The 12794-nt window shown below is 49.3% G+C and overlaps 1 protein-coding gene across 3 annotated transcripts in view; it reads left to right on the top strand.

Moving 5' to 3' along the window:
* The first annotated feature begins 464 nt into the window (after positions 1 to 464).
* The window catches only part of ZDHHC18 (zDHHC palmitoyltransferase 18), a 33590-nt gene continuing 21260 nt past the window's right edge, over positions 465 to 12794 (top strand). Inside the window, exons 1-2 of one of the 3 annotated variants that reach the window (XM_081202781.1) lie at positions 465 to 881; positions 9421 to 9581. In XM_081202781.1, coding sequence (XP_081058907.1) covers positions 619 to 881; positions 9421 to 9581 — 424 coding nt within the window. In that variant the 5' untranslated portion in view covers positions 465 to 618. The remainder of the gene's footprint in view (positions 882 to 9420; positions 9582 to 12794) is intronic. The other 2 variants (XM_081202780.1, XM_081202782.1) reach the window with 2 other exon arrangements.

Raw genomic sequence — 12794 nt, 5'->3', positions numbered from 1 at the left:
CCTTGCGGGAAACAGCATTTAAGGGATACTGATGTGTAGATGCAACAACAACAACAGACCAGCCTTGTATCTTTACAAAAGGACGCCGCCGGCACTCTGCCCCGCGGTCAGAGTCACTTCCCGCGGAATTCAATTTAAAGAGAGCGGGAAAAGCCTTGAACCCTCGGAAGCCGAAGGCCCGACAGGCCTTTTACTTGCAGACAAAGGAGTTTTCAGTATAGAGCAGCGCGGTGGGTGAGGGGAGGCGAGCGGGGCGGAGTGAAGAAGCGGAGGAGCTGCCTGCGCGGCGGCGGGCCGTGGTGCGCGCTTCTTTCCCCCCCTCCTGAGGGAAGGCGGCGGGAGCTGCTCAGGCAAGGCCGGCGGCTGCAGCGCGAACTCCAGGCCGGCGAGCGCGAGGGGGGCGCTGCGGCGGGAGGCCTCGGCGGCCAGGGGGGGTGTGCCTGTGCCCGCCCGCCGGCCGGCTCATTCTCCCTCCGCCGCTGCCGCTGAGGGCGGGGCGACGGAGCTGCCGAGCGGGTCTCTCCCTGCCTGCCGGGCGGTCCTGGCTGTGCCAGAGGCTGCCGCCGCCGCCGCCGCTCGGTGGGGTCTGGACGGGGGAGGCCGGCCGGCGCCATCACCATGAAGGAATGCGAGTACCGGCAGATCCCGCCGGGCACCCCGGCCGCTCCTCCTTCCTCGGAGCCTCCGGCGCCGGCAGCCTCTTCCCTGGCAGCAGCCGCCGCCGCCACCCCGGCGCACGGGCGCCGCCGCAAGTGGGAGGTCTTCCCCGGGCGCAACCGCTTCTACTGCGGAGGCCGCCTCATGCTAGCCCGGCACAGCGGCGTCTTTCTCCTCACGCTCGGCCTCATCGTGGTCACCAGCGGCCTCTTCTTCGCCTTCGAGTGAGTCCGTGAGTGAAGGAGCCCAGGCTGGGGGGGGGGGGACACCCAACGCCCCTCCTGCTTTTTGACATTTATTTACTTCCTTGCAAAACCGTGACCTCGCTTTCCAAGCCCTGCTCCACATAGTCAACCTTTCCAAGCCCCTGTGTTTCCACATAGTCAACCTTTTTCGTTATTGCCGTCGGCAGCAACCGAGCTTAAGGTTAAGCTAATTGCTAGAGGGTGTAACCTGTTTGCGCCTTGTGGCGACTGAAAGGCTGGCCAGGTGCGGCGTGGAATCAAACCTTTTCCTCTAGAAAGTCCCGCTGTGTTCAGTGGGTGTTTCCGCCCACTTTAGGGGTGCATAGGATTGCGGACTAGAGCCCCACTTCGCCAGGCTAGTATCTAGTCCATAGAAGCTTAACATATATAACTGTCTGTGTAGATGTAGTTACAGATAGGTAGCCGTGTTGGTCTGCCATAGTCAAAATAAAAAAATTCCTTCCTGTAGCACCTTAAAGACCAACTAAGTTAGTTCTTGGTATCTGAAGAAGTGTGCATGCGCACGAAAGCTTATACCAAGAACTAACTTAGTTGGTCTTTAAGGTGCTACAGGAAGGAATTTTTTTATTTTGTGTAGATGTAGGTAAGATTTAGGAGCCACTTTTTGATGGCGTTTTCTGAGCAGTAAACCAGTATGCCCCAGTATATTTGTTAGGCGCTGCAGTACTGTGTTTTGTGTGAAGGCACCGTGCCAAAGCTTTACTTGATAAGACAAGATAATACAGTGGTACCTCGGGTTACATATGCTTCAGGTTACAGACTCTGCTAACCCAGAAATAGTACCTCAGGTTAAGAACTTTGTTTCAGGATGAGAACAGAAATTGTGCTCTGGTGGTGTGGCAGCAGCAGGAGGCCCCATTAGCTAAAGTGGTGCTTCAGGTTAAGAACAGTTTCAGGTTAACAACGGACCTCCGGAACGAATTAAGTACTTAACCCAAGGTACCACTGTACTGAAAAGGCACAGTGAAATAGGCATGGTTTTTACACTCCTTTTGAAAGGGAGGGTGTGCTTACTTCTGACCCCAACAGGGGAGGGAATTTTGTGATTCCAGTGCCACTGCTGTAATAAAGTTCCTGCTTTTGGATAAGCGCTAAATTCCCCCCCCCCCCTTATTACATTTCTTAGGGCTTAGGGTAGCTTCCCCCCACCCCGCCAATTTATTCTTGCATCAACATTGTGAGATATGTTAGGTGTGAGAAAGCAATTGATACAAGATCATCCTGGAAACATCTGGCAGAGTTCACTTTCTCTCCCACTGGTGGGATTCCCATTGGCAGCAGTAGCCCATAAAAAGCCCTTAAAATAATGTGTTGTGGAGAGAGGCTGAGCCAGTAACACTTGGCCTCTTCTTACATTCTTACTGCTGGCATAGCTCTCCTCTGAAGATGCAGAAACTTTGCTTGGTGCCCACAGCCCACACAAGAGGCACATCAAAATACTGCCTAGTGAAGGCAACCTGCATTGCATGCTTTAATTGTAAGAAAAAGCATAATAAGAACAGTCACAATGTTAGGAATACCAGAAAACTGGGGAGAGGTATTGACATCCCTTTCCTCCACCATCTTTCTCAGCCCCCTCTCTCCCATGCCACCAAGGTGTTAGCAGTTTTGTATTGAATTGTTAGGATCCTCCAAGGCATTTTACGACGGATCATAACCAAAGATGAAAGGCAAGATGTACATCATTAAAATAAATAAATGTGCAAGACTTTGGGCTTCTCATCTCACTCAGCCTGTATGTGTGCATGCACATTTGTTCTAATAGGAAAATAAGGGGGCGGTGCTTCTCTTTCCCCACTTTGTCTTCCAAGTGCCCTATGAATGGACCTGAATGAATCTTTTCACCATTGGTTATTTTAGGCTAACATGAGTGAAGAAAGCTGACTTGACTCATTGAAAGTAAGATCTGAGGTTGGGATGATTTAAGAAGTTGTTTTTCAGTGAATAGCACAAACATTCAAGAAGTTAACTTCAGATGACACCATAGGAGAGATTGCCACTTCTTAAATTTGCTCCAGAGCTTAGGTGGAAATGCAAGACATCATTAGAAAGGGTACGATTCATTGTGGTCTTCTTGCAGAGTAAGACGCATAATTGTCTATGGCAGTGTTTCCCAACCTTTTTTGGGCAAAGGCACACTTGTTTCATGAAAAAAATCTCGAGGCACACCACCATTACAGCCCCGTGACGTCAGCGCGCAGCGTCACGCCGGGAGGGACATGAATTGCTAGCAAATTACATAATCACCTCCTTGAGGGCTGGCTCATCTTCTCCGAAGGCAGAACCCCATTAATTAACAGGACAGACTCACACCATAGCCAAGACGAGGGGGGAAAACCTCAGTCATGCACAGTCATGCACATGTGGGGGCTAAATGAGGACGAAGACCGGGCAGAGAGCAGGGTTCAAATCACCCCACCTGGCCAGGACAATCCCTGGGTGCTCCCTTGGGCCACTCGCCTGACCCACCTCGCAGGGCTGTTGTTGCGAGGATAACACGGGGAGAACCACGCGCGCCCCCGGGAGCTCCTTGGAGGAGAAAGCGGGCGATGAATGCAATGCACGAAATATATGAGAGGCGACCAGGTTTTGCAGGTGAGGGGCCCCCGCCAGCCTCCGCTTCCAACACCCGGCGCAACAACGCCGAAGTTCCCCACCGGGCTCGGCTCGGGGAGCAGCGCTGCTCCCCCCCCGGCTCCCCTTCGCCCTCCCGGCTCTCTCTGACGCCCACTGGGGACCCCCCTCACCTGCCAAGTCCGGAGCGCCGGTGGAAGTTGCATGCATGCATGCAGGGCGCCGCGTTGCCATTGCATTGCACTGCACTCCATGCAACGCCTGCACGCATGCATTGCCTTGCACGCCCGCCAAGGGGTCTCCCCGCGGTCCGATGCGTCCCCTCCGGCGCGGATGCAGCATTGCAAAAATAACACACACCCCCGACGCAGCCCTATCTGGGGGGCAGCCTCCGCCTCCGCCGCTCCGCCTCCGCGGGGATCCCCGGGCTCCATCCTGCCGCCCGATCTCCGCGGGGGCGCAGGCAGGCTGCGCGGGGTCTGCGCGGAAGAGCCCCTGCCCGCCCGCCCGGCCGCCGCCGCTGCGCTCATTCCATGGCCGGGAGAAGAGCGCTTCAAACAAAACGCCCGGCCCGCCAGGCCACGCTGGGAAACGTAGTTCGCGCACCCCGTGCGGGCGCGGAGCCCAAGGGCGAGGGGACTACGGATCCCGGCAGCCCCCGCGCTGGGGACGGAGGGGGAGAGGCCGGGTGCAGGGATGGAGGGACGGGTGGGCGAGCGAGTGAGTGAGTGAGTGGCAGCCGCCAAGCCTTGGCCGAGAGCCAGGAAGGGCCTCCCCGGAGGAGGAGGAGGAGGAGGAGGGAGGCGCAGAGCGGGAGGGAGGGAGGGAACCCCAGGGGTCATCTAGTGACGGCGCCCCAATCGAAAATTTGACTTAAAAAAAAAAATCTTTCTAATTTTTCCCGCGGCACACCAGGCAACATCTCGCGGCACACTCGTGTGCCGCGGAACAGTGGTTGGGAAACACTGGTCTATGGGGCAGGGAGAATGCAAAGAGCCACTAGGAGCTACATACATGAAGTTGGATGTTTATGCAAGTGAACGTTTGACTGAGCCCTGTCTGACTTGTGTTCATATTCTAAGCCACTTGTGGGCTGTGCTTGTGTGAGAGGAAACAAGATCTTCTGAAGGCATGCTAGCTCTCTTGCAAAGGCAGGTGGAAGTGAGTCAGGTGTGTATGTGTGTGTTCAGTGTTGTGCTAATGAGTATGATAGAAAGGTCAGCAGTTTGAATCTGCGCGATGGAGTGAGCTCCCATTGCTCTGTACCAGCTTATGCCATACCAGATCTAGTAGATAATTAGGTACTTCTGCGATGGAAAGGTAAATGGCATTTCCATGTGCTCTGGCACTCATCATGGTCCTCCGTGCACCGGTAGCGGTTTAGTCTTGCTGGCCACGACCTGGAAGGCTGCCTGTGGACAAACGCCGGCTCCCTTGGCCTGAAAAGTAAGATGGGCGCCGCAACCTTTGACTGGACTTAACTATCCAGGGGTCCTTCACCTTTACCTGCTAATGCATAGAATTGAGGCAGTTTTCCAAGATACTGCTGCTACATGGAGACCGCTTGAAACTGTCTCCATTGCTCCATTTGGGGTGTGCTAGCTTGTATCAGGTCTGCAGGGCCTGTCTCCCATTCTGCTAGAGTTTGGCAGCAGTGTGGGGACCATTCAGCCTATTCAGCTGCCATGCATAAGCATTCTCCAGCAGCTTCTATATCAACCTTGTAAATGTCCACCAAAGTGTGTAGGCAGCTTGAGAGCTGGCATCCGGTTCCTTGCTGTCTATGACTAACAGGTGAGTGCTTAAATACATGCCTGCCATATCATGAGAAACAACTCTTAATCTCCTTCTAACATGCAATTAAGACATCTCTGTTAGACTCTTTACACTGACTAGAGGCTTTTAGCCAGGAATGGGTGGGGGGGGGGGACATACTGTGTACCAGCTTCACGTTGTGGTATCTGGTGTTTTGCCAAGAATGGTATTTGGCTCTCCTGTTAAAAAACCCTTTAAGGGGCGGCATCTTTTGTTACTTACACCCTCTCGGACCACTGTGATTAGCACCACTGTGGGGAAGGAAAAGTAGTGGAGGATTCAGGGATGTATGTGAAGGGCTTATGACATGTCCCTCTGCCCTTGGTTGCACAAAAGGGAAATCAAAGGACAGCTGCAGCAGATGATACTAGTGTTGATCTGGTGTGGCTTCACAACTGAACTTGGGAGATGCATCAGATTCCTCTAATCCTCTCATGACTAGGTATCAGTATTTGGGCAGCTTTTTTGTATGTGTTGGGAGTCCGTGTGATTATCAGTGCTTATAATAGTAAAGTCCTTCTGCAGTGGACGGGGGTGTTCTGTGTTTTCCTTATGTAAACGGTGCATTCCCCAGAGTGCTGGTTTTGTCTAAAGCCTCTGCTTGCGTGTCCAGCTCTCCTTGACTTTGGTAGAAATTTAATCTTGGGAGTTTTAGCAGCTAGGCCCTGTTATTCCGTTCCAGCCATTAGGAGAGTGGAGTTGTAAGCTTTGTCTTCGCTACTGCAAAACTGTGGGCCAGTTTAATATGTTTATCCAGCCCATGTGACCTGCGCTGTGGATGGATCTTGGTACTGGTGTGATTGTGGCATTCCCTCATTGTATGCAGTAGCACTAGCCCCATGCCATCCTGTACCACACCACACATGTCAACTACCTAAACATAAACAGAGACCAGCCGCAGTACCCTAGCTGCCTGTAAATCTACATCTGTAAATCTACATTCAGTCACAGAAAACCTTAACCACCTTCAGCTTTGACTTTATATTCTCAGAAGCTGACTTTGCTTCAGAAGACATATTAATGCTGTTCCTTAAATTGACAAGCTTTCTCTCTGGAATTTTCTCTCCCCCTCCCCTGCTAGATCAAAAGTTGATGTGATTTTGAAAAGTGAAATAGTGCCTTGGAATAACTAGGGGCTCTCTCCTCTACTCATAGCCATGTAGTTTTGCAGATTGGAGGGCTGGAGCTAGAAGGGACCTTTGCCATTCTTTCGCTTGTGTACACTTCCCCTTTCTGCCCACTGTTCAGCGAAATCCATGCTTCTTTTGCCTTGGCTGCAAGGCAGACTGCAAGATGCTGGCTGGCAGGGGGGTTTTGTGCTGTTTTCCATTGGCTTGTGCTTTTGGTTATCTGTAGTAGGGGTGGGAATGAAGGGGGAAGCGTGCTTCTTCCTCAGCCAGTGTGCTGGGTTCAAAGGCTGTTACTCCAGAATCCATGAAAATATAAATACATTATTGTTGAGATGATCCATTTCTGGACCGCCTCTCCCTATATAAACTGTCCTGGACTCTGTGTTCATCATCTGAAGCCCTTCTTTGTGTGCCTCCTCCGTTTGAGGTCCAGAGGGTGGCAACATGAGAATGGGCCTTTTCTGTAGTGGCTCCCTGTTTGTGGAACACTCTCCCCAGGGGGGTTTGTTTGACGCCTTCAGTATATACATTTTAGATACTAGGGGAAAACGTTCCTCTTCAACCTGGCTGATTAATATACTACAGCCTGTCAAATGTATCTGTGGGAAAGGGGGGTGGGTGTTGTTTTGTTGTTTTGGTTCAATTTTTTACTTGTGTTTTATCTTGTATTTTATTCTGTGAACTGCCCTGAGATCTTTTGATGAAGGGCGATATATAAAATCAATCAATCAATCAATCAATCCTAGTTAGCCTTTGAAACAGCCCTGTTTACATAGATAAGCTTAAGTAGCTGCTTGGGATCCACTAAAATCAGTAGGGATTAGTAAACATATGTTATATGTTGCATCCTGCTCATGATAAACATTTCAGAGGAAGCAGGGCTTGTGCTGAATTTTCCCCCACTGAGCAGGGTTGTGGGGCTTTTAGCTGGTCTCTGCAGCCATGCTTCAAATGGCAGATGCCAAGAAGTGGTAATATTGATCACCAAGCTGTGTGAAATTTCACCTGTTGATTTTCACAGACCAAACTGCCGTTTAAAGACACAGGATCAGACAAGGACATTTTCCCCTGGCTAGTTGACAAGCCTCTGTCACAAACTGTGCTTCTGCCATAGTCTTAGTGTCAGCTCATTCACTGCACCTTCTGCAGCCTTTGTGGCTGTCTTTCTGCCAAACAACCCCAGCCCTTCAAAATCTGTTCTTTACTGAAAAGAACAGAACAGAAATAGTATTAATTTACCTCACGACACACAGCTCACTCCCACTTCTCAAATCAAGCTCCCACCCACCCTGCTTCTCCTTTTTAAAAAGAATGCCATGGTTACCCTTGACAACTCTAGGCCCAGCGTGATCAGGTTCTCCCTCGCTAATTTCCCCCTCTCCCAGATATGGTGACATGTCCTTGGACTATACTTGTGGTCTCATATATTGAAACCCTAAATAAGGATTCAAATGTCATTGCCACCTCTGGATTCAGATGGAGTTACTGATCTTTTATAAAAAAATTGTTTGGATCTGGCTTCGTTAACATCAGACGCAACAGTTCCGGTAATCTGGCCACCCACTTTCGTGGACCAGAGTACAGTCGTACCTTGGAAGTCGAACAGAATCTGTTCTGGAAGTCCATTCGACTTTCAAAACACTTGGAAACAAAAGCACGGCTTCTGATTGGCTGCAGGAAGCTCCTGCAGCCAATAGGAAGACATGGAAGCCCTCTTGGATGTTCGGCTTCCAAAAATAGTTCGCAAACCAGAACAGTCACTTCTGGATTAGCGGCATTCAGGAGCCAAAATGTTCGAGAACTAAGCTGTTCGGAAACTAAGGTACAACTGTATAGCTCAGAGTAGATGCTGGAGGCACAGGGTCTGGTGGCATGTCAACCTTGAGTTAAAGAGCAAGGGGGAAACAGCTGTGCTTCAGCAAGGTGATCCAAAATTGCTGGAGGCAGTGAAGCTTGTTCTAACCAGTGGATTCACTGTGTTTTCCAACACCAAATAATTGTGAACCAGTGTGATCCAGACAAATATTGGCATTGTCAAGTCTCATGCAGTCACACTGGCACTCGGTTAGCCATTGACAAGTAACTTACCTCATAGTCCCTGTTCTGCTTCAATGAAACGTAATAACTGTGGCCTCCCTCACAATATCTCTGTGATAGAAATCTAAAAAGATATTCAACTATTTGTACATTAAAAATGGAGCTGTATCCATTATATAAAAAACAATGATAAAAGTGGATATATACACAGCAGGTTAATAAGATAAGAGGGCATCAGCTCTGCGACTAAACAGTCTTTAGAAACTGTATCAAGCTTACACTTGAAAGAACTTAGTGGAGATGTGTTGAAAAAAGGAGGGGAAAATAAAGTAGCTCTAGTTTGTAGATTTGCTTTCTTCAGGATTTAAGGAAAAACTAGATTTTTTAAAAATTGAATTTATATACCGCTCTATACCCAATAACTCCCCCCAGCAAAAAAACAACAACACATTTTAAAAGGACTGTGTAGTAGGGAAGGATTTACTCCAGGAATAAGCTATGACTGATATAATGATTCTTACCTCATAAGATAGCTATTGCTGTCCACTCTGCCCCTTAATCCAGCCTTGCATTTAGCAATTTGCCTGGCAGGCATAGGTGACCAGGAGTTTTATGTAGGCAGGCATATGAAACTCTATAAAGGGAAGGGGCACTAGATCAAACTGTCCCTCATCCACTCTGTCCCAACTCCACAACGAGTATGGATGCACAGGCAATTTGCTTCTTAGCCGATGAGTAATTTTTGTAACTTTTGTGAGCTTATTTGCAAAGCGGTCCTTAATCATATTCTTCTAAAATATCTACAGAATTTTGCAAGGTGGAATCTGAAGAAGTTATGATCTGTTGGCTCCAGTGGCCAACTAAAAGAAACTGTCCGCGAGTGTAGTGTTTGTGTGGTGAATGGAGGCCCTACTTCAAAAATGTGTTGTTCTTTTTTTCAGCTGTCCCTTCTTGGCTCGTAACCTGACCTTGGCCATTCCCATCATTGCTGGCATCCTGTTCCTCTTTGTCATCAGCTGTTTGCTGCAGACCAGTTTCAGAGATCCTGGTATCCTGCCCAGAGCCACCCCCAGTGAAGCTGCAGACCTGGAGAAATGGATAGGTGAGGTTCTAGTTGTCATTCTTATACATCCTTGGAAAAATGTTAAAGCTCTGCTCGTGATCTCATGGTATGCAACATCCTCGTTTGAGCATTTTCCTGAGTCTGAGGCTATCATGAAGGGAGACAAAGCAGTTGCCAGATCTTCACTGGAGGGACCCAATGGCTTAAACCTTTTCTAGGGAAAAACCGTGGTGACAGTGAGCAGCAGGCCCATCCTATGTGACATTGCCTTTCCGAGAGAGATGAAGCCTGGGGACCTAGGAGTGTGAATTCATTGTAGTAGGAAGCTGGGTCCTAAAATGTTTCAAATAAGGGAATTGCAGATGTCTCTAGCTTCCTGTTGGATCTAACCCTTTATAGGTAACATGACCAATTTCCCAGATGACTCAGCCAGATAACATAGTTCTGTTTCCTCTGCCCCAGGCATGTCCAACCCCCAAGAGTCTGCAACCTACGCCCAGTATAAAAAAAATTGGCAGTGATCTACCCATTGTCATTGGATGGAGGAGGAGCGTGCGTGGGGTGGGTGGGTGGGTGGGTGGAAGGGGAGGATTGCCCAGAGTTGTTCAGCTTTTCTTGGGGATGATTCCCCACAGTTGTTGAGCTTTTCTTGGAGGGGAGAGAGAAGAGTTGCTGAGCTTTTTTAAAGAGAGTATGCCAAAAATCCCTAATAGGCTGCTAATTAATGCGTCTAGCGCTAAATGAAACTATTTTATCCCCAATCACCAGCAGCAGACGCCAAACGACCGCCCACTAGACGTGAGGGAGCGACAGATAGAGGGGGGCGGGGGGGCGGACCCATCTCCCGGGGATCTACCTGTCGATCGCGGTTGACCGGTTGGATATCTGCTCTACCCTACTGCAAAACTTGGGTTGTTTTTGTTGTGACTTCTACTAATAAAAAATGCAATCCTTTATGTGTTGTGATGGTGGCTCAGTGAGCAGTCAGTCCAGAGTTACCAAGAGCAAAATGAATACTTTTTCATTAATTTTTAAAGCAAACAAGATTTTCTAAAAGATCTCTATGCTTCCTTTTTTGCCAGTGACATTCAGGGCAACTGCAAACATTCCATAACAACAGCAAACAGAATAAAAACATGTCATTAGTACAAAAATAGTAGATGAAATCCACCATTAACTAATTCAGTAAACTCATCTTCATATCAAACTGGGCAGACTAGAATAGTGATACACACCAGTCCCTACAACAAATTATATTTAAATCGCCCAAATTGTCAAAAAGATAAATATGAAGTGACCAGGAAAAGAGATGCGAATTTATTGGCTTAAATATGAATGAATCTTTATTTGCATCAGCCATAACAATAAAACAACAATATGGTATACAAAAAATAGAAATAAAAAGTCAATTATATGAAATACATTTTAGCATTTTGAATAAATAGTCAAATAGTGGATCTTATTCTGATTGCCCCAGCTAAAAACCTTGCAACCTTTGCTATTAGCTTAAATATTGTACCAGCCTTCTCATTTCTGCACTGTGGCTTGGAACAAATTCTGATGCAGGCATAGTGAGCGTTGAACTTGGAGCTTATCCTGTGTTTTAGCCTTGGTGGTGATAAGCTGTCAGATCATTTCTGCCAATTCCTCATCTGAGCCAGATATTTATTGTTGCTGTTTAGGGCTAGGCAATAACTGATTTTCAAGATACATCGATATATCATGATATCTGAAATAAGGAACTACACAGAGGCAAACAGGACAATGTCCTGGCAACTGCTACTACTTAAAGGTCTAAAACTGATAAATGATGATATTATAAATCACCTCATGGTCACTTTTAGCAGCAGGCAAGCCAAAATGCATCCAAATGAGACATTTGGTTTTGGGCTTGGCTACAAAATGGTGGTATTCCGGACAATCCAAAGTACGGTGATGAGTTATAGTGAATACAGATAATCTGAGACTGCAAGCAGGCTGCTAGGCAGCAGTCTGATGGCAGCAGAACTATTAACAGAGAGGGCACAGAAGCAGCAAGAGCCTGGCAGCAGTGGCACAATAATCAGCAGCCCGTGAAGCCTCGGCATGGCAGTGGGCGGCAGCAGCAGAAGCAGTGGCAGCCAGTTAGGCCTTGTGGTGGCGGCAGTAGTGGTGGTCTGCAAGGCCTTGCAGCAGTGGCAGAAGCGGTGACAGCCTGCAAGGCATTGTCATGCCGGTGGCAGTAGCAGCGACTTGCAAGGTCTTGCAGTGGTGGCAGGAGATAGTAGCAGAAGCACAGGTGGCCCGCAAGGCCTCGCTGAGGCAGGCTGCCACAACTTCTGCCACCAACTCCCACTACCACCAGGAGGACTTGCTGGCCACCGCCACTTCTTGCCACCACGGCGAGGCCTCGCAGGCTGCCACTACTATTGCTGCCATCTCCTGTCACTGACGCAAGGCCTCGCAGGATGCCACTCCTGCCGTCACCTCCTGTGACTGCTGCAAGTCCCAGCAGGTTTCTGCTGCGAGAACCCGCAGACCACCACCGCTTCTGCTGCCAAATCCTGTCACCACTGCGAGGCCTCACAGGCTAATGCTGTTACTGCTGCCACTTCCCATCGCCACTGCAAGGCCTCATAGGCTGCTGCCATCACTCTCTTGCAGGCCACCGCCTTTACTGCAGCTATATTCCGTTGCTGCCGTGAGGCCTTGCAGGGTGTCATTATTGCAGCTACCTTTTGTCACTGCCTTGAGGCTTTGCATGCCGCCGCCGCTACAGCTGCCACCTCCCGTCACTGCTATGAGTCCTTGCAGGCTGCTACTGCCACTGCCTCCCATCGCTGTTGTGAGTCTTCGCAGGGTGCTGCCGCTACTGCCATGACTCTTAGCACTGCTACAAGGCCTCACAGGTCACCACTGCTTATGCCACCACCGCTACTGCCCCCAGCTCCTGTTGCCACCGTGAGGCCTCGCAAGTTGCCACTGTTCATTCTGCCGCCGCAAGGCCTTGCAGGTTGTCGCTACTACTGCCGACACGTACTGCGGTCTTGGCAAGCTGTTTCTGCCACTGCTGCTTCTGCCTCCTAGCCTCTGCCTCCTGCCTGCTGGCAGTCCCAGATTATTTGAATTCACTAATGACTCATTGCCGTACTTTGGATTGTCCTGAATACCACCATTTGGTAGCCAAGCCCAAAACCAAAAGTCCTGTTGGGATGCATTTTGGCCTACTGATGAAACCGAGTGTGTGATGATTGATAATACTGTCATTTATCC

The sequence above is a fragment of the Podarcis bocagei genome (genome assembly GCF_964188305.1).
Source record: "Podarcis bocagei genome assembly, chromosome: 7".
Taxonomy (NCBI): Eukaryota; Metazoa; Chordata; class Lepidosauria; order Squamata; family Lacertidae; genus Podarcis; species Podarcis bocagei.
This window is presented reverse-complemented; position numbering and strand designations above follow the sequence as displayed.